The sequence below is a fragment of the Ambystoma mexicanum genome, chromosome 7p (genome assembly GCF_040938575.1).
Source record: "Ambystoma mexicanum isolate Mex_15411 chromosome 7p, UKY_AmexF1_1, whole genome shotgun sequence".
In the NCBI taxonomy this organism is placed as follows: Eukaryota; Metazoa; Chordata; class Amphibia; order Caudata; family Ambystomatidae; genus Ambystoma; species Ambystoma mexicanum.
This window is the reverse complement of record NC_090939.1, coordinates 173,790,873-173,818,567: the sequence shown is the minus strand read 5'-3', so window position 1 is coordinate 173,818,567 and position 27,695 is coordinate 173,790,873. Positions and strand designations below refer to the sequence as shown.

General features: G+C 44.2%; 1 protein-coding gene across 1 annotated transcript; it reads right to left on the bottom strand.

Moving 5' to 3' along the window:
- Positions 1 to 2,118: 2,118 nt before the first annotated feature.
- LOC138525921 (putative gastrointestinal growth factor xP4) lies at positions 2,119 to 21,859 on the bottom strand. The gene is made up of 5 exons (XM_069636209.1): positions 21,778 to 21,859; positions 14,988 to 15,128; positions 8,749 to 8,895; positions 3,007 to 3,077; positions 2,119 to 2,148 (listed from the first exon to the last, which is right to left on the bottom strand). Exons 1-5 carry the CDS (start codon positions 21,857 to 21,859, stop codon positions 2,119 to 2,121), a joined length of 471 nt encoding a protein of 156 aa, XP_069492310.1.
- Positions 21,860 to 27,695: the final 5,836 nt, after the last annotated feature.

The window sequence follows — 27,695 nt, the reverse complement described above, 5'->3', positions numbered from 1 at the left end:
CAATCTTCCGGACCCCATTGCCAATCATAAGGAATCCAGAAATCTGAGAACAAGGGATGGATACAGCCAGAGCACATTTCTTGGGCATTCCAGCAACAGGGGAAGGGGTATGTTAATACTGATTAGTACCCGATAGGGGCATGGCTTTGACCTCCCAGCCAATGGGGAGGCTTGGAGCAGGGTCATTACCATACGTTAATCCCACCACTCTGAGCCTCCTTCAGGCTGGAGGCCACCATGTCCCCCACCGGGGAACAAGATAAGTGGCTGCCCCCATGTCACCCACCACCCTCCCCCTCCCGCCCCACTTGCCTTCTCCTTTCTGGTCCTGATCGGGAGTGGACGCACCAGGAACACTACTGTTACCAGCGCATCCACTCCCTATCTGTGACTCGCCACTATGGAAAGCGAGAAGGGACCACCCTTCTCCTGTTCCATGGCAGCTATCCTTTTTTTCCCGATGTGAAACGCTGCATCGTTTCACTACTCCAAGAAAGATTCTATTAGTACCCCGGTCCAATGGGCCTGGGTACTAATAGCAAGAAACCCTTCTCTGTGGGGCATGATAATGTCTGGTAATGCCCTGGGGGTTTGTTAAGGTCCTCCATTTGCTCAGGCCTGTAACTACGGGCCCCAGGGCATTACCTGATGCGGTAATCCCCCCGCCCTCCAGCTCAGGGCTTATTGCTTAATTATCTGGTGCTCTAAACCTTTTGCTGGGGAAGGATCCCTGGACTTTCAGATTCTAAAGCTCTTGTTTTCACTCTGGATGTATAGTTTACAGTCCAGAAGTGCAGTGGAGTGGTGGCTTCTGGTTCAACAGGACCCCAAACCTGAAACTCAACATCTGTGGCTTGTGCACGATGGGAGACTTCTGTCCAGGTAGAAGATCACATTTTCAGATTTAGTGGACGCGTACTATGCTGGGGGAGCAGGGGTTAGTGTAGTAAGTAGTCTTTCCACATGGATCATGTACCTACAGAGATAATGCAGGGGTACCAGTCCCGGCACATGGCACATGTACCCATTTTTTATAGCTAGGGTTTGCAACCTGCGGCTGGCCAGATATTGTATGACCCCCATGATCACGGAACATTGACTATGCTGGCTCGTGCTGATGGTAGTTGTTGTGCAAACCACCTGGAGATCCAAAGGTTGCGGACCACTGATTCATAGTCCGAAACCAACCTCCAGATGGATCCAGTGTCTTATTTCGTCAAATGCAGCAAATTCCTTTAAAATATATGTGCCAACGTGTATTTGTGTGTGGTCAACATGTACCCCCATATTTCCATTCAGTGTGTGTACCTTTTTTGATGAGAGGTTTGAAGCACCAGCTCACGTCTGGGACACTGGAATCGAAGCAGCATCCACTGGTCTTGCACTGATCTGGGTTTACACCAGGAGCACCGCAGTTCACTCTCTTGTGGGGCTCCACTGCGGAGCATAGCATTTCCACTAGTGAAAACAAATGCAAGGTTAAATGCTGACTTGTCACTGGCAACCTCTGTTCTCCCTCGTTAATGTATTTGAAAGAATGAGAAAACAGTGAAAGAGAACGGCCAACCTCTGCCAACATGCAAGAACCACTACGGAGGCTGCAGATGAGCCAGCGGGCAAAAATACAAAATGTCCCACTCAAAGCAACACACACTTCAAAATGTCCAAACTGGAATTGTATACTAAGTGCTTGACTTAAATGCTGGTCCATTTCGGCTTGAGCCACTCGAGCCTCCGTAATGATGGCTCGCCAGGGGAACCGAGCCGAGTCGTTTAATGTCCAATTCGATTTCCAATTTGAGCCAATAGCTCACTATGGTTTAAATTTGGTTAAAGCTTTTTGTTGACCAATGGGCATGCACTGATTTCAATTTGATCAGTCTTTTTGAAATTATTGGGAACTATTGATTCGAACTGTGTCACGTCTCTTCAACGTAGCAAGAGAAACTGAAAGTAGGAAAAATGGCTGTTAAAGACAATGCTCTGAAATGAAGACACACGACACTGTGACTAATGGGACTCATTATGAATTTGGAGGTATGGTAAAAAAAAAAAAACTATCAGTAATTCTGTTCCCACAAACCCAGTAACCCACATGATCTGTAAACTTAGCCTTGCTTAGTTGGTACTATTGGTACTATTGCCGATCTAAAAAGAAAAAAAAATGTTTTTGCACTTTGTTTCAAAATGTAATCCGGGGGGAGACCCCCAGCAACCCCCTCAAGAACCCCCACATTCATTTATTCCCTAACACAACCCCCGATCTATTTGTTTTGAAAGAAATGTGCAAAAATACTAAAAGATTCGATTTAAAACAAATCTGTGTTTTCAGCCTCATTAGTTTTGCATTGTATTTTTTCAGGCGTTTTTCGATTTTTTTACCCTATTGCCGCTATTTCCCCACTAGCTTTGCCCTGGGATTTTATAACAGATTTTCTACACTGCTAGTACATCTGTGTATTCTTTGGATGATTGTGTCACCTCACACCTTGAATGGCTACCTTAGTACACCCGTGGCAGGTTGCGTTACCACTGGTATTTGCAAAAGAAGCCCAGGATATGAGGATACACAGGGACGACGCTCGATCTCGTGCTGTGGTTTTTCTAGGCGATCCCCTGTAGCCGATACTTCCGCTTCATTTGAGCTCGCTCGGAAGACAAAACCCGTATCAGACAGGTGGATCGTTTATTAAATTGTTTTTTACGGTTCTCTTATTTACCAGGATGTAGCCGCATTTTCGTGGTAGTCAAGTGAACCCTGTGAGGAAACAAGGATGTGATGAAAGATTGCTGTGCTTGACTTAACCTGCAAACATGAATCGGGCCACGAATAACAACTTCTATTGCGCTGTTTCCTGGCCCCACTCCATCTTCCGGTTGTGGACTTTGTTTGCTTCTCTTTTGTGCTTTCTACATTTTTTCCTGATTTTCTGTTAATCACTCCCTGTGTTTATTCCACCATGAATGTATCTTTCTGTTCCAATTTCCCCTTTCGCTCTTCCTTACCTTCTCTTTGAGCACTGCCTTCCGGTTCCTTGGGCCATCATCAATTGTATCAAAGATCACATTTAATGCATCTGCATAATTCAGGAGGCGATTGCATGTACACTCAAAAAGAGGATGCAGATGTAACCATCTTGTGTCCTGAGCATAGAAGGTTCACTTGAGAGCATGCATTGCACCTGTTAGAGTATGTGGGTGGTGCAAGGCATGCGAAGCACGCCATCCACCGGCTTCATAACCTGTGTCAGAATTAGGGTTGTCATGGGAAATGTCACAGGAAATATGGGATGCAGTGAGTGGGCATGCCATCAAGTGGCCAATGAGCGAGATTCCCACCATCCTCGGGTCACCCTCGATCACAACACTGGCCCTCCTCGCTATCTCCAATACGCTGTTCCTCAAGGTTCGGTGCTGGGTCCACTACTTTTTTCTATCTGTACCATTCCACTATTTTCCATCATTGAATAATTTAATCCTTCTTCTAATTTCTATGCTGACGATTCACAAATCTTTTTCTCCTTCTCAACACTTTCTGATTCTCTCCATGCCTCTGTCTCATCTTGTCCATCTACTGTCCAATCCTGGATGCATTCCAACGTTCTTCACCTTAACCCTTTGAAAACAGAGATCCTCTACTTTCCTCCTGCCTCTCCCACCCCTCCTCAACCTCCTCCTGGTATTTGTTTACCCCTACTCTTTTATCTTTTTCTGCCTCTGCCCGCAATCTTGGTGTCACTTTTGACCCTTCGCTCTCTTTTTCTTCACATAAATGCTAGAGTGCCCGCCCTTGTCGCTTTTTTCTGTTTAATATATGCAAAATGCACCCTTTCTACTCTTTCCGCGCTGCTAAACTCATCACTTCCTCAATCTCTTCCTGGCTTGGCTACTGTTCTGCTTTACTCTTTGGTCTTCCTGCGTCCCACCTTACTCAACTTCAGTCTATGCTATTTTGCTATTGATCTACTTTTTCTGCATCCTCCTCGATCTTCCATCAGGTCATCTCTTAGATCTTTCTTTCTACTCCTCATTGACTCTCGCTTCACTTTTCACTTCCTCTGTATAGTCTTTAAGTAATACCATGGCCTTCCCCGCCTTTATCTTGTCTCTCTCATCTCACTTTCAACTCGCTCATAGTCTCTTCGCTCTCAACTCCTTCATCTTCTTACCGCCCTCACACCTCCCTGTGCATCGTGACGTTCTCGTTCTTTTCCTCTCCTTGCTCCCAAATCCTTGAACGCTCTTCCGCCTGATATCCGTGCATCTCCTTCCATTCGCATATTTTGTTCCTGCTTAAAAGCTCATCTGTCCTTAATACCCCCTCCTTAACTTTCTGCTCTACTAATCTTTGTTACCATTGCCTGCTTTATTGTACCACATTGATTTTCTATGTACAGTGCCTTGGTGAAGGCGCTTTAGAAGTACAAATAATATACAAATAAAAAATACAACAGGAATGTCCGTGTCATCTCTCATGCACTGCATTTCCACACACACCATCTCACAATCTGCACTAACAAGGAATTGCCAAATTGTGACCCTTGCAGAAGGAAAGGAAAGAGGCCACTGAACAGGCGTTTCTTAAGGGCAGGTTCATTGGCCTGTTTGCATTTTGACATCTCTAAAAAGGACACCGTCAGTAAGCAAAGACACACTTCTAGAGTATGCTTCTACTCAGGTGAGGACACACTGCTAGAGTATTTTCCTACTCAAATGAGGACACACTACTAGAGTATGCTCCTACTCAGGTGAAGACACACTGCTAGAGTATGCTACATTATGTCCCTACTCAGGTGAGGACGCACTGCTATAGTGTGTCCCTATTCAGGTGAGGACACACTGCTAGAGTATGCTCCTACTCAGGTGAGGACACACTGCTATAGTGTGTCCCTATTCAGGTGAGGACACACTGCTAGAGTCTGCTCTTACTCAGGTGAGGACAAACTGCTAGAGTATGCTCCTACTCAGGTGAAGACACACTGCTATAGTATGCTATATTATGTCCCTACTCAGGTGAGGACGCACTGCTAGAGTATGCTCCTACTATATGTTTAACTTTTTGAAAAGAAATATATCTATGTCAACAACCCATTTGTCCAACGCTTAAAATCATGGGCCAGATACATAGATGATATTATTGTCATCTGGAACGGGACAGAAGATGAAGCCAATAGCTTTGCAATATGGCTTAACCAACAAAATTGCCATTTACAATTCACTATGAACATCGAAAGAGAAAAAATCAACTTTCTAGATCTTACCATCTTTCACCATCAAGGTGCGTTGTTAGTTAGGCCTTATCATAAGGCCACAGACAAAAATTCCCTTTTACATTATCATAGCCATCATGTCAAACATCTCAAAGATAACTTACCATATGGCCAATTTTTAAGACTAAAAAGAAATAGTAGCACCCGAGAAGCTTACGAGGAAGAAGCAGGAGCTCTTTCTATAAAACTAAAAGACCGACTATACCCTGAGAAACTGATAAAAAGGGCAGCTAAAAGAGCAAATAACAACAATCGAGAAGCCTTACTTGAGGACAAAGTCAAAAAACCACCAGGCACAAGAATAGTGAGTGTGAATACTTTCACCAACCTAAGTCTCTCCATAACCAACATAGTACGTAAAGAATGGAAGATTTTTGCACAATCTAGTAGTGAACTCCCCTGCCCACTTTTTGCTTATCGCAAATCTACCACCATAGGAAACAGGGTGAGCAGCAGTAAATTCAGAAGTAAACCACCAGAAGTGGAAAATCTAACTAAAACATGGGGTCTTAGCGCAGTCACTGGCCATTACCCCTGCGGGGGATGTTCAGTGTGTAAATACACTAAAAAATCTAAAGAAATTGAAATAGGGTTATCTACTCCATAGAAACAATTACAATTCTCTAATTGCAATTCAGAATTTGTTATCTATATGATAACCTGCCCATGCGGCTTAAAGTATATAAGAAAAACCGTTCGAAAAATTAAAACACGCATCATAGAACACCGGAGCTGCATACGCAATAAAACCATCCTAGCCCCTATGGTAAAACACTTTATAGATAAAAACCATTCAAGTGACGACATAAAATGGACAGTATTACTTACACTAAAAGGAAACGACATAATAAAGAAGAAACATCTTCTACTAGAAAAAGAACAGAGACTGATTTTCCAAACTAAAAGTGATGAACTAGGGCTAAACGAAGCCATTGAATGGCACAAGATTTAAGCGCCAGATACCATTTTTCTATATAGGGTTTAATGTGCTCCTCTATAGCTAATTATCAGTAAGCCTATATTAAACCCTCTACCCAAGATGGCGCCCGTGATCGAGACAGCGGCAGGCAGAGGATCCAGGAAAAGGAAGGACGCTAGTGCACAGACTAACTAAAACAGGTAACTCGCTGTTTCCCAACCGTTAATAATCTATTTAAAATCAATATTGACTAAATAAATGCGATATTAATGGAAAGATGCCAGCTGCCTTAGAAACAGTTAGAGTTATTAAAACGACCATTCACGTCCTATCTACAGATTCAATAAAGGATCTCGTCTACACAGACCTTAAATTGAACTGTCCGCATTCAGAAAACGGAAAAAAGAATACGGACACACCTGCCTTAAGCCATACACGAGCCAAAGACCACCTGATAACTAATACAGGTAAGCGATTCATTAATATGAAGGGAATCCTTTATTTCTATCAACAAACCACTAAATTACAGCTAATCTCAAACGCTATAATAGATCCAATTCCCGTGTTTTTTAGGCTGTGGCCCCTACTACCGATTTCGACTAATGAGAACATTCCGTTCCCACCCGCTTAACATAAACGATTAAACGCGGCTTGAACTTTCGAAGCCCCTATCTATAAAGAACAACTTTTGAAGTTCCACATTCCCATTTTATGAGGTAAGCCTTATTCTACTGTTCCCTCAGTGCACTTTTCTACATGAACAGAGCCAACCTGTTAGTAACCTTCACCAAATTATGCATATTAACTTTGCAGGTCGTAATATAATTCAATTTGGATTGGAGTTATTAATAGACCTAGGAGATCGAAAACCTGCTTAACTCAGGATCCTTACCTCCTCAAGAGCCACTTGCTTCCGACAGGACTAGGTAAATTATTACTCTAGCTCTGTCTTGTAAATTGAAATTATTACAGAACCAATTGGAATATTTATATCCCTTTCTTTTCTGTTTTTTGTTTCATATCAACAGTTGCAGAAGGCAGATTCAACCCCGCCATGCAATACCAGTAATAGGAATTGATATCCGATGACAAATGTATTAAATACACCTCCTACTGATGTTTGTTTTTACTGTAAGGAATGATTTAGATACAGTGACACAACTCCTGAAGAAAGTTCCCAGAATCATCAGAGAACTGAAACATGTCGAGTTCTATCTAACTATCTAGTGTAACAACTACTAGCTTGACGAAATAACTGCCCCATAATAGGGCTTGAGGATCTTTGCAAGTGTAAAATCTCTTTTCTGCATAGATCAACATATTCATTTCACTCTTCTAGATATTTGATATCATAATATAGAAATTAATGTGTCACGACTAAACAGTCTTTCTCTTTTTAGACACTGTGTGTATGTTTTATTGTACCAAATGAATGGGGTCGTCCCATCATTTCTTAACTCAAAATGTATTTTTTCTACAAATTATTGAATTAAAATATGACTTTAAATATACCATTTACAGCTTTGATTTAATTAACACAACTGTAAACTGTTGATATGTGTTAACTACCTTCTGATGTTTTGAAAACAAAAAACCTACTCAGGTGAGGACACACTGCTAGAGTATGTCCCTACTCAGGTGAGGACACACTGCTAGAGTATGCTCCTACTCAGGTGAGGACAGACTGCTAGAGTATGCTCCTACTCAGGTGAGAAAACACTGCTAGTGTATGCTCCTACTCAGGTGAGGACACACTGCTAGAGTATGTTCCTACTCAGGTGAAGACACACTACTAGAGTATGCTCCTAATCAGGTGAGGACACTCTGATAGAGTATGCTCCTACTCAGGTGAGGACACACTGCTAGAGTATGCTCCTAATCAGGTGAGGACACACTGCTAGAGTATGCTCCTACTCAGTTGAAGACACACTACTAGAGTATGCTCCTAATCAGGTGAGGACACTCTGCTAGAGTATGCTCCTACTCAGGTGAAGACACACTGCTAGAGTATGCTCCTACTCAGTTGAAGACACACTACTAGAGTATGCTCCTAATCAGGTGAGGACACTCTGCTAGAGTATGCTCCTACCCAGGTGAGGACACACTGCTAGAGTATGCTCCTACTCAGGTGAGGACACACTGCTATAGTATGTTCTTACTCAGGTGAAGACACACTGCTAGAGTATGCTCCTACTCAGGTGAAGACACACTGCTAGAGTATGCTCCTACTGAGGTGAGGACACACTGCTAGAGTATGCTCCTACTCAGGTGAGGACACACTGCTAGAGTATGCTCCTACCCAGGTGAGGACACACTGCTAGAGTATGCTCCTACTCAGGTGAGGACACACTGCTATAGTATGTTCTTACTCAGGTGAAGACACACTGCTAGAGTATGCTCCTACTCAGGTGAAGACACACTGCTAGAGTATGCTCCTACTGAGGTGAGGACACACTGCTAGAGTATGCTCCTACTGAGGTGAGGACACACTGCTCGAGTATGCTCCTACTCAGGTGAGGACACACTGCTAGAGTATGCTTCTACTCAGGTGAGTCTTACCTGATTCCATGGTGGGCTGGAAGCACCAGATGACATCAGGGACGCTGGAGTCGAAGCAGCATCCTCTGGCCTTGCATTGGTCAGTAGAGATGCCGGGGTAGCCACAGTTTACTCTTGTCTTTGGGTCCTGCGCCTGGCATTGATATTCTGGAGAGGAAAAGCAGACATACATCACACTGCATTGATCACCATGTGATGATATCATGAGCAGATCATAGTGATGAACGTGAAATCTTCTTATGATGTGTGCTTGGACCAGATAATTATATGTACCAGGTGGCACTGCCTCCATTGCACTGTACAGCTTCTGTACCAAAGTGATTTCTGATCAATTGTAGATTTCTTTGATTAAGTCCTCATGCTGATGTACTGAGTGACAGATGATGCGCCATTGTCCTCCCAATCCTCGGAAATCCGAGGCTGCATTTGATGTAGCCTTCTACAATAGCGCCAGGCAAACCTTTTGCCAAGGAATTTGCAAGGGCACATTAATCTCTCAAAAATAATGGGGGTCATTAACCAAGAACCACAAGTGAGTCCAGGAAAATGTATTTGTGTGAACTCAGAATGACGTGAATCGCCACAGATTCAGCTAGACCAAAAGGTCCCTAACTTCCCTCTGGGTTGGTGCGGGATGGTTGAGCTGAGTTTGGCCTTGCAGGTTATATGAGAGATTTGATTAGTCTTGTGGGTAGAATTCAACCTGTTTTTTTATGGTGGGCCCCCTCCATGCCCCCTAGCCCCCATTTACAAGGCCACCTCTGCACTCCTTACTCCCTCATTCCCACCTACAGATATGCATGTTTATGTAATTAGTCGATGTCGATCGAAAATGCTCGAAAGAAATACAGACTATGAAATAGCTGTCTATGAAAACACGTGTTACGCATCAGGGGAGTTGGGGAGTGGTAGAAATAGGGTAGGTTGTAAACATTTTGAATGCACACACAAAGTCATTGTTATTGGATTTGTGACTAGACAAGAAATCACATTCACTGGTTGTAACGGAGGGTGCAACATACATTTCCTCTTGGTATGGTTAGGGAGGAGGGAAGGCTGATGACCACCCTGCATGACATAGGAAGTCATCTGGGGCCTTCATCAGGCCACCAAACGTTGCTAGAGACTCTAGTGCTCTGATAGGCCAGAAAATCTTACAGAGATATCCGGCAATTCCGATTGGCTGCCAAACTCACCTCCACCCTAGCACAGAAGTAGCAGGTTGGACAAATCGCACACATTCAATTTGGGTCAGCTCGCAAGTTCGGTAAGGTATTGGGGTTCGTCCTGCACTAGCCATCGGACCGACCAGACTGAGCTCTAGGACGTGCTTCAAGATGCAGACACTATTGAAAAATTGCACAAGACGATAGGCTTAACTAAATGAAATTCTGCAAAGAATAGGAACTTAGACTTTCTTTTAGTAAAGCTCAGTATCCAGCCTCAGTGCAGGGATCTGAAACAGAAGTCTGGAGCTAAAACATCCCTGAATTTCAGCAGGCAGATTCAGAAATTTGCCAGGGCGAATCTAGACTTGGAATCAAGGGATTGCCATGGCTAGACGGACAAGACAGACACCTGGGCCTTGGTTGTATAGCTTTAGTTATTAGGGAAAGTATAGATATTTTTGTTTAAGTGAGCAGTCTTTCAATAATGCAAACATTGTCAATTCTATAGTTTAGATTTCTTTGTCCAGGTTTCAGTTTAGTTTTTATTTTCATTTTTGGGGTTTACTCCCCCTCCTCCTATTTCTTTATTTAGAATCAAGCATCAGTCACCTCTATGGCTGTCGGCCAGAGGGATTTGCTGATAGCCGGCTTGGCAGTGAAGACAAGTATCTGGAGGAGTATTAGCATAATTGACCTAAAACATTTGATTGAATTTGATTGCATTTGTTTGACCTTTTGTTTGGTCAAATGCAATTAAATATGTATATGGGGTTGGTAAAGGTATAGATTAGGTTGAGGGGAAGTGGGGTGGAGAGGTGCGGGGGGTCACCTGTCACATTTTAAAATGGAAACAAGGTCAAATAAATTAAATAAAATGTTATTAGGTAAAATGTTTTAGGTCAAGTAGACCCAAACCATCTGGAGGTGGTGGTTGAGGCTTTAGGGTGATGAAGATGGAGGAAACCGAGGCACTCCTGAGACCCTGAGATAATGCTCCACAAATGCCAACATCGACCAAAGCTTTCCCGGCAGGGGATCATTTTTAATTGGCCGGGGGTGTGCCAGGTGTCGTAACCAATGGGCAGCATGCAGGGAGTGTAGGCTTTTGGTCAACATGAGTAGAAAGTCTGCACAACAACTTTGCTTTACCGCCACCAGTTGGGGCACCATGAGTAACATCTTTCAAGCCCTGCCCGCTCATCTCTATGGCATAGCGTAGCAGCATTGGTGGGCTGTGGGGGCGAATTCGTGCATCCATACATACCTTGCAGAATGCATTGCCTGTCTTGCTCTTAGTTCTGTTCACTGATTTTCATCCTGGCCAATGAGTAATGGTCATGAGGCATCCCACACACAGCAATGGCTGAATACTTTCCCCGATTATATTGGTTCTAAGATCATTGCCCCATTGTATAAGAGGGAAGTGATGTGGGCATTTTCTGGCAGACGGGTACTGTCTAGAATGTGCTAGAATCATAGCCCAGCAGTAGACTAAAGAGTGCTTGTGCATAAGTATTATTTAAGCAATAGACCCCGTCCCGAGCTGGGGGTGGGGGGAGGCATTACTGGTCAGGTAATGGGCATTATTGGTCAGGTAATGCCCCTTGGCGTAAGTCAGGATGTATGCAATCCTAACACTACAAAACAGCCCAGAAAATGTTAACATATTTGCTTAGATTTTCTGTCATTTAACAGGCAAGGGGGCAAAGATTGTACCTTTTATCTATTTTAAAATAGTTTGGATAGTTTGGAGTGGATGTTGTACACCCTGGAGCGAGGTCTATAGAGTCTGATTCACAAAGCATTTTTGCGGCAGCAAATGCATTGGAGTCAGTCCGCATGCGCAAACTGCGATTGATGCAAATTGTGCCTGATTCATGGAGTTGTGAAAAATGCCTATTTGCCATCAGTCGTAGAAAAAACAAAAGCAGCTGGCACTAAATGGGTGTGCAGGTGAAGGCGTGCCCCCGGGCACACCCATGTCTGCGTGCAGGGAAGTGGCAATGGCAGAGCAAGGTAAAATCGGGACACACCGATGTACAAGAAAGGTGCAACCTGATTTACATGCACAAAAAAAGTGCAGCTTCCTATTGCGGCGCCTGTTCCAACCTGGCATGAGTACAATCTGCAGACACAAGTTTCCTTCTTTTAAAAATCTCTGCTCGAAAATGGTCCCTCTCCCCAAAGCTTGGCACTACTTTCAAGGCAAAATTGTTTTCATTGTTTTCTCTTTTCACTCCCACACTTGCACCTTTTTTGCATTTTCACAAAAAACATTTAAAATAAACTAAAACATAAATATAACATTTAACAGGCTAACATAATGCATACAAAAATGTACATTTCACCAAAACGCACAAAACGACACTTGAAAAAGGAAAACAAAGTCTTGTGATCAGCATGTCAGTATTTTCTGTCCTGTTGCCCCATGACTGGGCCTTTGCTCAATACTCTCCATGTTGACACATTTTATAGGAAAAAGGCTAAAAACTGAGTCAGTGCTCTCAAGTTTCCCGTGGCCATGTGTGAAAATGCCATCCAGTTCTGGGTTTATTCATATTAGATTCTAACACTTGTAGTTTTTTTCCTCATTCAAATGTAGGAATCCTACAAGTCCCAGAATCCCAGAAAAAAACAAGACTGGGTGGATTTTTCATGCATTGGTCAAGGAAAATTTGAGAGCTTTGACTGAGGCCAACCCTACTTCATGGCAGTGAAGTGTATCCATTTACTGTATTGCTCAAGACATATATTAAGTCTTACCCGGGGTCTTACCCGTCTTCATGGTATAGGTGTACATTTTATAGTACAAGCATTCTGGGTCTGGCACCTTCTATAACTAGATTTAGGAAACAGGATCTGAACCCTCTGATATTTGTTTGAAAAACTCTTTTGGATGTTAGAACCTTTTTTTTAGAGCTATCTTCAAAGGGAGTCTGTCCCGGATTTTTTTAAAAAGGGCTCAACTGTCCAACTCTACGCACCGATGTCATGGCCGGAATCCTAACGGGTTTTCAGGACATCCCTCAAGAATATTCATGATAACTTGCTTACATTTAGAATCCTTGAATGCAAATGTATCTCACGAATATTAATGAGATGGTATCCAGAAAATGCAACATGTTTTTGTCCCTCGAGGCCTGGAATTGGACAACCCTGGGCTAAAGCCTTGACTGTAAAATTACTCTGGATCTGAACACGGTTCTCAAGAGATGTATGGGATATGGAGCCTAAATGGCCAAGCTGTCCCACATGGCCTGTTATTCCTATTGCACATTTCTCGGTGGTAGCGCCATTCATGAGAGGCCTGTTAAATTTGTAGGCTGGTGCTGATCCATGACTGTGTGTTATTCTATTGCTGCAATGCCTCTGATGTAAACCCCTTTCCCAAAGAAGCTTTTGAGAAAGAGGGCGTGCTGTTCCCGAAAATATCCGGTGTGTGGCAACCAAAGCCAGCAAAGTCTCCCAACCAAAATCAATGATGGTTACATTTTGAACAATCATTGAGAAAGCCAACGGGTCTAGCATTTGTGTTGGGACGGGAAAGGCATTTCCAGGCACTGCCATAATGGCACTACCTTGCCACATGATGGCAACAGCTGGTAAATAGTGTTAGTACCTGGGGATATTATGGCAACGCCTGGCAAAAGCCTATTGAATGCGTATAGATGAGCCAAAACCGTTGGCATTGCATGTTTCGAATAGCAATTCAGTGCAAGGAATGGCAACAGCTGGTAAATAGTGTTAGTACCTGGGGATATTATGGCAACGCCTGGCAAAAGCCTATTTAATGCGTATAGATGAGCCAAAACCGTTGGCATTGCATGTTTCGAATAGCAATTCAGTGCAAGGAACAGATGCCAGGACATGCATTTTATTTATAAATCAAGTAGTTTAAGGCACACTTGGATTATACATTGTATTACACCAGGAGCTGGTTTACAGCTGTGATTAAACAATTAACTTTCAGAAGACTGCTTAGAAATAACAGCCCTAGCTCAATGAAATCCCAGTGCTACGTGTTTTTGGTGGGGAGGGGCAAGTTTTGGGTAGGAACTAGCGTGGTAATGGGCGATCAGTCCCTCCTCACATCCCATCTTCCTCCCAATTTCACTTCTAATACGTTTGGCTCATATGCACGGTACCCAGTGCCACCTATTAGCCAAAACTAAAAAGGGTCTGCAGCTTTCTTGCTGGTTTCAAAGATTGCTTACAATTGAAGGGACTGTGGAGAAACTTCCTGCCTTGTTGCTTCAGAGAGAAGTAAAAAATGGTAGCAGCGCTCGCATCTGTAAAGTGTCCTGGTTAGTCGTGATGCGCCGCGTGGCACCCTCTGTCAGAGATGTGTTTAGCATTGAGGACATGTGGATGGGGGGGTCAGTAATGTAAAGTATTCTGTGCTTCGCTTCATCAGGCCTCGTGGTCCTCGTAACTCAGCCTTCGCACAAACTCATTGACTGATTACTCACACTATTAAAAAATCACCAACCTCTCACTCAAGTAATCACGCACTCACTGTCTCACTCACTCACTGGATCGTTCCTGCGCTCACTAGATCACCCACTGGGTCATCGACTCGCTCAATCATCCACCCACTCAGTCACATTGTTTCATAGTCACTTACACCCTAACTCTGTCTTCGGCTCACTCACTCGGTCACTCGCCTAATCGGTCACTCACTCACTCACTCGCTTACTCAGTACAGAATCAAGTCAGGAAAGCACTTCAGGCTAGGGAGGTGAGTGAGGCCTTCATGACTGTAGACAACCATGTGAACTTCCTTAAATACCACATTTTCGGAATACACTTGGTGCGCTCAGAAGCATATTTGCACACGTCCTGCTAGATATGATCCTTTTCAAAACAGAAACAACCTTCTTGAGCAAAAGGGAACAGGCCGACTGGCGCACACACGTGAGGACTTAAAGCAAATAAATAAAGCTTTTATGTATTGGAATTGTGTGTAAAGTGCGTGCCAGCGAAGAAAGCTGGCCTCTGGCCAACCTCAGCCCACAGCCGCTGCTTGGGCTGCCGTTGAGCCGGGCCAGGGACCCTTCCTGACCGCCTTACCCTGGATATTGAGCGGGCTGAAGCACCAGATGCTGTCCGGCTGGCTGGAGTCGAAGCAGCAGCCATTCTGAACGCACTCCTCCGAGCTGATGCCTGAGTAGCCGCAGTTTGACCTTGATTTTGCCTCGACCCCACACCTGTCTGTTAAAGGAAAAGTGGGCAATGGTTGAAATAGGCACATTCGTTCATTTACGCTTACATTTCCGAAGGCATCAGACTTTGAAAGTAGCAAAAGCAATTCTGGATTAGTTTCAGAATACTCAGATATGTCCAACACACACACCTTATGACGTTCTTGCACTCTAACCTACACATAATTTTGGATGTGTATTGTTGCCATTCTTTTGTACAGCATACAATTCGCCATAGTGCGGCTTCTTGGCGCTGATGACAGCAAAAGGACCCACAAGCGATACACAGCAGGGTCCCATCTAGCAAACAGGAATGTTTTTTAAAAGGGCCACGTTTCCACTAACTCTCAAGGACAGAGGGGGACTGGCCTACAGGGGCCTGTGGAGATTTCCCTGGGGGATAGAGGGGCAATGCATTATGGGCCTCCTTATGTGGGTATCCTGACTCTACCCTTCCGTCTCCCCCATCCCCCACGTTCCTTAGAAGCAACGGATTTGTTATAAAGCTTCAAGTATATCATTTCTCATACTTAACACATGTTAGTTGTAATTTTTATGTTATGCATAACTACTTTTAATCCTGCTATGTGAACACGTGTGATTTCAAATGTACCAGTTGGATACATGTTTTCCAAATGTTCTTCTGGGGAACTCCCCAAACCCCAAACTTGACTGGAAGGGTTTGGGTTTGGTTGCAGGCAGTAACATGGGGGCAATTCTGAAAAGCATTTGCAGTGCCCCTTTTAATTACCAGTCCACACTGCCCAAGGAAGCCAGCAGGTAATTCCAGAATGTGGGTACAAGGAGGAAAATGAGTAATTATAGTGTTACTGTTTCAAAAAGTGGGGTCCTGGGCCAGGAAGTATAAGTCCATTATGAAAATGATTTCATGTGAAAACACAGAAAACCTCGACTCCAGTTCAGAAATGCACCCTAGTTTTGGAAGATTAGAATCAACCCAGAGCAGATCCTTTTAACAATACACAGAACTTATTGTGATTGGCTGATCATTTGCGGCCCATTTTGCCTAGACTTTATGCCCTTTCAGAGAAGCTGCCCTTGCCCAGCAGGCCTGTATGGTTTAACTGTACATGCATATAGGGGATTAATACGAATCAGGGAGTTCAGAGTCTTTTACTGTAAATTTGCTTACAAAAAATAAAAAACATATTTTACACCTAGTCCCTGTTTTTTTATGGACTCCCCATTCTATGCTCCTATCTGCTTTTTCGCACAAGCTACCAGGTACCCCTACTTCTTTACTCTCTTTGTATTTGTTTTTAATCAAATAATTGCAATTTCATAATTATGAGATATTTGTGCCACCTCCACCCCTTTCCACTTTAAAAATGTTGGTCCAGGATTGCAAGGTGACTATGAATTGCTATGAATTGCTATCTGAACTGTATGAGTCAAGTTGCAAGATCTTACCCTTCTCAGTCACATGATGGGGACCAGATTGTAATCTCCTGTTTGTTTACTTTGTCCGACACTTAATCAGTTGCTGACATTCACGTTCTAATTTTGGTATTCAATCCAATTTATTCACATTATAAAATGCTGCCTCACATACAATTGCTAAATTTCTCTTTCCGGGGTATTGATTTTAATTCCCAATGCAGGCATACAATTAGGTACCAACTCAAAATGTCCTTCTTAGGTATACAATCAGGTACTGTTTGAACATTCCTTTCTTAGACACAAGATAAGGTACCTTTCAAAATTCCATCCTAAGACTGACGCTGAGATACTTATCCAAAAAACCCTTATTATACATGCAATCAGGTACTGATTCTAAAAATTCCGTTCTTAGACATGCAATAAGGTACAGATTTGAAATGCCCTCCTTAGACACTGTTTGAAATTCCATTCTTGGCTATGCAATGAGGTACGTATTCAGCATTAGCTTCTTAGAAATGCATCTGGTTACAGATTCTAAATTCCATTCTTTTACATGAAATCGGATACTCATTTGAAATTTCCCTTTTATGATATGATATGATATGATATGGCATTTGTAACGCGCCTATACACAAGTGTTTCAAGGCACGACGAGGCAGGGGGTAGGGGAACAAGGGGAGACAGACAACGATCCTACTAGGCCAGGTGTCATTCAGATCGCGCAAGTGCAAGGGTAGAGGGGACTGGGAAAAGTGCAAGGGGAAGGGGAGAGGGGAAAGTGCAGTACATGGTTAGTAGAGTACAAGATAAATAATAGGGCCAGCTGGTGGCAAGTGCAAGGTAAGTGCCGGGAGAAGGGGCTGTAGGATACAGAGACAGTCCCGTAGTGCAGGTAGGCAGTGCAAGGAAGAGTGGCTGGGCCAAGGGCCAAGATCGGTGAGTGGCCCAGTAGCAGATTCAGTGCAGGTTCAGTGATTTTAGCAGGGGAGAGAGGGAGAGAAAGCGGAGGCAAAGAGGAAGGTTTTGAGGTGCTTCCGGAACCGGAGATGGTTCTCCTCAAGTTTCAGGGAGGCAGGAAGGCTGTTCCAGAGGGAGGCCCTTGCTGCGGAGAGAGATCTACCCCCAGCTCGTTGCTTGGAGAAGTGGCTGACCCTGAGGTAGTTGGAGGTGGATGAGCGAAGAGCTCGAGAAGGAAGATATTTAGGAAGAGAGAGTTGAAGGTATTTTGGCCCAAGGCCCCAGAAGGGCTTGTGGATAATGCAGAGGGTTTTGAACTTAATCCTCGCAGCCACTGGGAGCCAGTGTAGTGATTTCAGTCCTGGAGAGATACGGTCCCTGGGCTTGAGGCCAAGGACATGTCTCGCGGTCCTGTTCTGGATGAGTTGCAAAGGGCGGAGAGTAGAGGCAAGAAGATTTAGATAGAGGCTGTTACAGTAGTCCAGCTTCGAGAGAACCAGGGCTCTGGAGACAGTGAGCTTCTGGGGGAAGGAGAGGAAAGGAAGGATACCTCTGAGGAGGTGCAGCTGATAGTGTGACTTCTTAGAGACGTCAGATATGTGAGGAGAGAAAGAGAGTGTGGAGTCGAAGATGACCCTGAGGTTTTTGCCTTGCAGGTAGGAGCAGGAAGAGGGCAAAGGGAGGCCGGCCAGAGAGCTGCAGGGAAGGAGGGAGTGGGTGTGCCGATAAGTAGAATCTCAGTCTTACAGGCGTTAAGGCAGAGGTCGTTGGCGGCACAACATTCCTGGATAGCAGAAAGACAGTCAGAGATGAGGGAAGGGGATGAGGAGGCCGAGGGTAGCCTGAAAATGAGCTGGATATCATCCGCGTAGCACTGAAAGTTGGGACAGAGAGCGGCGATGCGGTGAGCAAGAAGTGCCAGATAGTGGTTGAACAGCCAGGGGGAGAGGTTCGATCCCTGGGGGACACCACAGGTAGAGAAAAAGATGTCAGAGAGGAAGGAACTCAGTTGGACCTGGGAGGGTCAATTGGAGAGGAAGGAGGTCAGTAAAGCCAGAGCCTGACCATTGATACCCAGGTTATCACGGAGATGGTTGAGCAGGATGGTGTGGTTGACAGTGTCAAAGGCAGAAGAGAGGTCGAGCAAAATGAGAACACAAGGGGTGTTAGAATCAAGGTTTGAGAGCAGGTCCTCACGGATGTTCAGGAGAGCAGTTTCCGTGCTTCTGGCAGCTCTGAAGCCAGACTGATGGTCATGAAGACTACCAACAGATTCAGCATGGAGATTAAGCTGGGAGATGGCCAGTTTCTCAAGGAGCTTGCCCAGGAAGGGAGTGATAGAGATTGGGCGATAGTTAGCTGGGCAGGAGGGGTCGGAAGAGGGTTCCTTAAGGAGGGAGTGCACAAGGGAGTGCTTGAGGGGGGGATGGGAAGTCTCCAGAGGCGAAGGAGTGATTGCAGAAGTCAGCCAGGGCAGGAGCCAGGGAGTCGATGTGGTCCTTCATAGTTTTGGAGGAACAGGGGTGGACCTGTTTTGACGAGACTTTCATAGATCGGACTTGTCTCGAAACCTCCTCAGCAGAAAAAAGGGGAAAGGCAGAGAAGGAGGGAGGAGGGGTGGCTGCAGAAGGGCCAGAGGAGGGGCAGGGAATAGAGGAGGGGAGGTGATAGGAGGAGAGTGAGGACAGGATGTCCTGAATTTTAGAAATGAAGTGAGAGGCCAGTGCCGTGCAGAGGGCTTGGGAGGGGACAGGAGAGGTAGAGACTGCAGGAGGGTTGGCCAGCTCCTTGCAGATTTTAAAGAGTTCAGCCGAATTGTTAGATGCCGCAGAGATGCGGGCTTGGATAAGGGCTCTCTTCTTAGCAAGAATGGAGAGCCGGTATTGCCTTTGGAGCAGGCGGCAGGCCAGTTTGTCAGAGGATGAACATGAAGCACGCCATTTCCTCTCTGCCACCTTGCACTTGCGTTGAAGAGTGACGAGATCCGAGTCATACCAGGAGTTACATTTGGCTTTGGGCTTCAGGCAGATTCTCATGACAGGGGCAAGGATATCAAGGGTATCGGATATAGCAGAGTGGAGAGTGGAGAGGGCTAGGTTTTCAGAAAGGCATTCCAAATACACTTCTTAGACATGTATTTATATACAGATATGAAATTCTTTTTTTAGGCTTATCAGCTACTGATTCAAAATTCCCTTCTTAGACAATCAATCCGGTATTATCTTATACATACCATCATGTAATTGGATGAAATTCTCTTCCTAAGCATGTGATCAGTTACTGATTAAAGATTAAATAAAATCCCATCAGGTACTGATCTGAAATTACATTTTTAAACTTGCGTTTGAGCACTGATTGGACATTTGCTTTTTAACATTCTCTGGATTACTGAATCAAAATTCTCTTTTTAGATGTGCAATCAGAATGCATTAAAATATCCCTTCTTAAACCTGTGATCAGGTACTAATTCCAAAATCACTTCTTAAACATACTATCACCTTGTGGGTACTGATTCTAAGTCCCATTCTCAGACATGAAATAAAGAAATGATTGACAATAACTACTTACACGTGTTTTCAGGTACTCATTACAAATTCACTTCTTAGAAATGTATTTACGTACAGATTTGAAATTAAATTCTTAGGCATGTTATCAGGAACTTATTTAAAACCCCCTTCTTAGAACTTCAATCAGGTATTGATTCAACATTATTTTGTAATGCATACAATCAAGCGCGGGCTGAAATTCTCTCATTAACCACGTGATCAGGTACTGATTAAAGATTCCCTTTTTTAACATCCCATATGGTACTGGATCAAAATTACATTCTTAAACATGCGTTTGAGCACCGAGTACAAATTACCAATGTTAACATAGTCTTGGGTAATTAATCAAAATTCCCTTGTAAGACAAGCAATCAGACACTCATTCTTAGACCTGCGATTAGGTAGTTAGTCCAAATTCACTTCTTAGACGGATAGGTACTGATTTAAAATGCCCTTTTAGACAGGATTTAGGCAGTGATTATAAATTATGCCACCCACCGACACAGGGAATGGAAACTTACCTGATAGTTACCCTGCTAGGCTATTTGACCAGCTTGGACAGCAAGAGTTGAATTTAATGTATGCAAATGGAATTATTCCAGGATAATCCTTGGTTCAGAACATAGCATTATTAAATTCACATTGGTATGTAGTGCTTCATGCCAGATTCCTCTCACTTCTAAATAAACCCTGTAATAATGTGCCTAACTCACTGAGCTTTGCTAATACCTCAATATATCAGCTTAGTTATCAATGTCTCAAATTCAAGCACACATTACATATACCAGTAAACTTCTTCCTAGAAAAACTCAGAGGAGCATAACTCTGCAGGAGGATCATGGTGGCAGTGGGCTTTAGTGTTTTTTGGTGGTAGCATGGGAGAGGGAGAGATAGTTTCAGTTTTTACGGCTGGTGAAAGATGCCCGGTCCATCATGGTTACGCAAATGTAGTATGTGGGCTACGTGGCCCAATAGTAAAGTTTCACATGTCATGAAAAGCTAATAAAAGCTTACATTATAAAAAAAGCGAGGTTTCAATGATGATCATTTTAGTAGGAAGGCACATATGTTAGGCCCCTATCTTTCATTACCATATTAGAAAAGGTGCTTAACAAAAACAACGAATGGCCCTAAAATCTGGAACCCGAAAATATACTTTAGCCTAATTAAAGCATCCGACTTTGTATCTGCCATGTAGGATTTCTTGCAGTTTGCTTGCAAAATGCCTGTTCTTTTAAAATGTTTCAATATACAATTTCCCCTACACATTAAACATAGGAAAATAATTAGTGGATTGATTGTTTTAAAAATTAGTTCTTTGGGTAATTCCCCAGTTGTTCTATTTTCTGGTGTACTGCTATTGTGCATTTTGTATTCCCTTTTTCTCTAGCTATATCTATATTTTTATTTTTGTTCTTCATTTCCATCTAATTTTTAATCTCAATACATGAATACTTCAACCCGACATGTACAAGCATAGTCTCTTCATTTGCAACGTGTACATTATCCCAAAATCATTTTCAATTGTAGGATGGGAGAAAGGCTCTAATTTCCAGCGCACGCCAGTATGTTGAACTGTGCTTCATCATTGACATTGGAAAACAAATGAAAAACAAAATTAGCAAAAGGATTTTTTTTAATGCAATATCTCAAAAGTATTCTCTCGCCATATTCTGATGTAGATCATAGCCCATCAACAAACATACCTAATCACAACGTAACAACTCAGAAAGCCTGTCAAATGAATCCACTCACAGAAATTAGTCTGCGCTCCTTCCGTGGCACGGCTTAACCCTAGAATCAAGGCCACTGCCACAAAGACCACCTTGGCTGCCATTGCTGCTAACGGGATGTACGATCTCGCTCACCTGCTTGATGTGGACCTTCAGTGACTAGCGCAGCCATTTTATATTCTCAGTCCTGTTTGAAGTTCAACCGGTCAAGATAGCCCTTATCACCTCTTTTTCCAGTGTTTGATCTCTTTTGGCTGGCACACGTTCAGATTATCAATAGTTTACGCAGACAATATCATGTGGAACCTAATCTTTCTCCTGGCTCACTTTAATCTGCCATGGGTTGATTAAGAGTAGCAAGTATTTCCTTGAGCGGTTTCTACAATTCCTCGTGAAGGAACATGATTGTACTCCTACAGAGTGTTGATTTATACTTTCACAGCAAGAACTGTACATGGAATCAGAATGACTACTTCAGCACAGGCTGACCAGCATGTCTAAGTACAGTCCCCTAAAACTGGAAATGCGGCTCAAACATGTCCTGCCTGCTCCATTTTACCACACAAGGGAAGAATACTCAAAAGGCATACAGGGGACAAATGAGTAACAAGATGAACACACGTAGGGGAGTCCCCCGAATGAACCATTCAGCAACTAATTTAATAGCCCAGTTTTAGCTCATACTAGGCCCCATTCGATATGCTGTTTTAATCACCACACAGAATGTAAAATATAATACACAGTGTTTGTCATTTTGTACAAAAAAGTAATAATTTATTACATAGGCCATTGGTCCTACGTTTACACAAAAATATAAAAAAAAGCCACATGAATACATATATCAATATGGGAGATGTATATATACATCTGATGGCATTTTAATGATTTAATCATGAAACAAAAGGTGACACAAAGACAATTCCATAGTATGGAGGAAAGAGGGCACAAACCACTGTCTTCCTGGCCCTATCTGGCTAATAAGTCACAGAAGTCCTCCAAAACATAGTGTCACCTAATACATATTCTAAAATTGATTATGCATGACAAGAATTGTACTTGACTAAAAATACACATCCCAGGTCGACGTCCATAGTGGCGATGTTGAACCACATAGCATAACTCGTTGGTACAGAGTGATGCAAAGGACGTTTCGGCAGGACATAAGTTATACTGCCTTCGTCAGGACCCCAAAGGAGATGGAGCTTTAGAGAAAAGAAACAGTCCTCCAGAAGTGAAGTTGCTGCCACCGAGGCGGCGTAAAGGGAAAAGAACCTCCTGGTCTAGATGGGGGGACTGGGTGTGCCCTCAACGGGTATGCCTCTGTTGACTGTCATGTGGATCAAACGTCCATGTAGCCAAATTCAGTGGTCGGGGGCAACTGTATAGTCGGGCGTCCTCCCGTAAACGTTCCTAGGCTAGACTTACATGCAGTGACAACCTGTTACAGAAGCTGGGCAGGATTCGAGAGAAGACGTATCCTTTATCAAAAATTCCTTTCCAGATTTAGATAACCGTGCGCATATGGATGGAGACAGGTGTACATGTCCAGTGTAGGCACTGTTCCTCTTGCATAACCAATTTTTATATGCTCCATCTGCAGGCCTCATTGAGTGTTTCACCCTCAAAGCTTCCCAATGATGAAAGTACCAACAGTAAATGCTGGCATTCATACGGAAATGGCCAACCTAGTTTCTGATTACAGATATATGTATGTGTGGATGCCAAGGGTATTGAATAGCCCAAACCCAGTGAGATAGCAGTACAGTGCTGCAGAGGGGGTCGTAACAGTGATGGGTATTGCTGTGGGGTCCTAAGTGATGCTCGATTTTGGCATGTGGGCTATTATGTACTAAGGCTTTACCTGGAAACAGTAATGCCATTTCCTGAGTAGTTTCACCAAATAAAGTTGAATAACCATCAGAGACAGCCCATAACATGCCCTATGCCGATGACACATTGTCCATGTGCTGTTTAGCCACAACGGTTCAGATCCCATTTCCCCAGCCATGAAGTTGTTACATTGGCTCCGAATGAAACACTGCATCGACTTTATGACAATAACACATGTATTGAAAAGAAAGGTAGTGATACTCATCAGCAAATCCACGTGGTTCTATCCTTTGTCTGGTCCCACCTTCTAGGATAGCACATACAAGATTTACTACGGTATCTTCGAGTACCCTACCCAACAACGCCTATGCCATGTCTTGCAGTACGACTCTGACAGCAAGATGAGGATCACCGGTGTATTATATTTTACAGCAATCTTTTAGGCTAAGCACTATTTATATTCACTGTCCAAACGCATTGCTTGAGTTCTTAATAGGCTGCAGCAGTGACTACATACAAGCGGGGACCCGGTGGGCTTCTAGCAGGAGGAGAGCAGCATTGCAACCGCTTCCTGGGGTTATTCGTGCCTCTCTCTCACTCGCCTACCAAAGACTTCCTCCTCTCGAGGGAAGTCTCACGAGATCAAGGCCAGGGCCACTCTCAAGAGACTATTACGGTCTCATTACAGATCTGCCAGGAAACGTTACTTGCAGACTCGCCTTACCGTTACTAGTGCCCAATAGCATGGTGTTGCTAGGATATTAGGGGTGCCGGCACCAGCGGTAAGTTCCAATTCCATGGAGTCCTTTTGGACACCATGAGATGGGAATTACTGAAGCACCGGCAGTGCTGTTAATGGTGCCAGTGCTTCAGTGATTACTCTGCCGGTAGGGGCCTGGACTCCTGGCATGTTGGACCTGCCAGTAGTTCACTGCCCCTACCGGCAGACTCGGAGTGATCCGTTACAGAAAAAATGCTGGAGCCGGTAGTACCGGCGTTCACTGCATTCTTTGCAGGCTGGCTCACTCCTAATGAGCCTCCACACTATATGTCTCTATCATACTATCAGAAATTTTGTTATCATTTTCTTGGAAAGGGTGGCACAGGATACAGCTGTTTTGCCCCTCAAAACTCTGCAAAGCATATGTGCGCTTAGAGAGGTAATGAGCCCTTTCAACTCTGGGGATGGCAATCAATTAGTGTTTTTCCTAAAACATGAAATCTGTGGAAGTGCTTCCAATCAGGTGCTGATTTGAAATGTCCTTTTCAGGTACACATTCCAAATTCTCTTTTTGGATATTCATTCAGGTAGAGATTCTAAATTCAATTCGTACACATGAAATCAAATACAGATTTGAGTTTGTCTGCTTAGGGGTTTTTTCAGGTACATATTCAAAATTCTCTTTTTAGGCATGCAATCTGATTCAGATTCTTAATTCCTTACTTAGACATGAAATCAAGTACTGATTTGAAATGTCCTTCTTAGACCTATACAGATCTGAAATTACTTAATTAGTCTTGTTATGAGGTACTGATTCAAAATTCCCTTCTACGTCATAAACCATGTACTGATTCAAAAGTATCTTCTTAAGGATACAGTCAGGTAGTTTGATGAAATTCCCTTCTTAAGCATCTGATCAAGTACTGATTCAAAATTTACTTTTTTCACATGCCTTCAGGAACTGATTTGAAATTACGTTCTTGAACGTGTGTACCAGCACTGATTCCAAATTAACTTTTTTAACATGCCATTGGTTACTGAATCAAAGTTCGACCCTTAGACATGAAATTGGAAACTCATTAAAAAATCCCTTCTTTCACCCATGTTCAGGTACTGATTTCAAATTTGCTTCAGAGATATACCGTCAGATACTGATTTGAAATTCCTTTGTCAGACAGGATTTCAGGTACCAATTATAAATTCTGCCGCCCACCAAGAAGGCCAATGGAAACTCAACTGATTCCAAAGTCCCTACTTAGACAGATAGTCAGGTAGCAACCAATAATATTCATGCAGGAAGGTGTCCAGCTACTAAATGCCCTATTGCCATGTTTCTGGTATAATCAAGCGAGAAGGAGACCTACGGTTCAAAACTGCATCCGTAGCTAAGTAGGTTCATGGCCAGGTGTGTTTCACAAACAGTAGGTGGGTGGAAGGTAGTCACCAAGATGCAGGGGAACCAGGGATTCCACAATCAGGATGCCTAGTCCTACTGACCAGCTGTCACACTTGGAACACAGACACAGAACACAGGCAGGGACACTTCACCGCACCGCATCACATGAAAAAGCCACTCACTAAACAGTAAAATATATAAAACACACAGGATGCAGCCAAAAGGGCTGTGATGTATGAGACAACATATACTGGCACGAGGCACAGGTGATTGTTGCGTTTGGCAGTGGAACATACAGAATGAGTATCCAAGCTCATTAAACTCGTCTGTCAATGGGGGGCGAGTCATGCCAATTGTGATATGATATGATATGATATGATATGATATTTGTAACGCGCCTATACACAAGTGTTTCAAGGCGCGACGAGGCAGGGAGGGAGGGAAACAAGGGGAAGACAGACAAACGATCCTACTAGGCCAGGTGTCATTCAGATCGCGCAAGTGCAGAGGTAAGGGGAAAAGGAGAAAGTGCAGGGGGAGGAGGTGGGGGGGAAGTGCGGTACAAGGTAAGTAGCGTAAAAAATAAATAAATAATAAGTAATAAATAAAAGGGCCAGCTGGTGGCAAGTGCGAGGTAAGTGCAGAGCAAGTGCTGGGAAGGGGGCTGTAGGGATGCAGTGACAGTCCCACAGTGCAGGGGGAGCCAGGGAGGCAGTGCAAGTGGAGAGTGGCTGGGACCTGGACCGAGGTCGCTGAGAGTGGCTCAGATGCAGGTTTAGTGCAGAATTCAGTGGGGAGTTAAGCAGGTTTAGCAGGGGAGAGGGAGAGAGAAGGCAGAAGCGAAGAGGAAGGTTTTGAGGTGCTTCCGGAACCGGAGATGGTTCTCCTCAAGTTTCAGGGAGGCAGGAAGGCTGTTCCAGAGGGAGGCCCCTGCTGCGGAGAGAGATCTACCCCCAGCTCGTTGCTTCGAGAAGCGGCTGACCATGAGGGAGTTGGAGAAGGATGAGCGAAGGGCTCGTGAAGGAAGATATTTAGGAAGAGAGAGTTGAAGGTATTTAGGCCCCAGGCCCCAGAAGGCCTTGTGGACAATGCAGAGGGTTTTGAACTTAATCCTCGCAGCCACTGGGAGCCAGTGAAGAGATTTCAGTCCTGGAGAGATACGGTCCCTGGGCTTGAGGCCAAGGACAAGTCTCGCAGTTCTGTTCTGGATAAGTTGCAGAGGGCGGAGAGTGGAGGCAGGCAGATTAAGATAGAGGCTGTTACAGTAGTCCAGCCTTGAGAGAACCAGGGCTCGGGAGACAGTGAGCTTCTGGGGGAAGGAGAGGAAGGGAAGAATACCTCTGAGGAGGTGCAGCTGGTAGTGTGACTTCTTAGAGACGTCAGATATATGAGGAGAGAAGGAGAGTGTGGAGTCGAAGATGACCCCAAGGTTTTTAGCCTTGCAGGTAGGGGCAGGAAGGGGGCCAAGGGAGGCCGGCCAGAGAGCTGCAGGGAAGGAGGGAGTGGGTGTGCCGATGAGTAGAATCTCAGTCTTACTGGCGTTAAGGCAGAGGTCATTGGCGGCACACCATTCCTGGATAGCAGACAGACAGTCGGAGATGAGGGAAGGAGAGGAGGAGGCCGAGGGTAGCCTGAAAATGAGCTGGGTATCGTCCGCATAGCACTGGAAGTAGGGGCAGAGAGCGGCGATGCGGTGGGCAAGGAGTGCCAGATACTGGTTGAAAAGCCAGGGAGAGAGGTTGGATCCCTGGGGGACACCACAGGTGGAGAAAAAGATGTCAGAGAGGAAGGAGCCCATTTGGACCTGGGAGGGTCGACCGGAAAGGAAAGAGGTCAGCCATGCCAGAGCCTGACCAGTGATACCCAGGTTATCACGGAGACGGTTGAGCAGGATGGCATGGTTGACAGTGTCAAAGGCAGAGGAGAGATCGAGCAGAATGAGAACACAGGGAGTGTTGGAATCGAGGTTCAGGAGCAGGTCCTCACGGATGTT

Coding starts and splice junctions, on each gene's coding strand:
- LOC138525921 (XM_069636209.1), bottom strand. CDS start 21,859: ATGGCAGCCAAGGTGGTCTTTGTGGCAGTGGCCTTGATTCTAGGGTTA. Junction 15,129..21,777: donor AGGAGCGCAGACTAATTTCT/GTGAGTGGATTC, acceptor TTCCTTTAACAG/ACAGGTGTGGGGTCGAGGCA. Junction 3,078..8,748: donor CCAGCCCACCATGGAATCAG/GTAAGACTCACC, acceptor TGAATTATGCAG/ATGCATTAAATGTGATCTTT.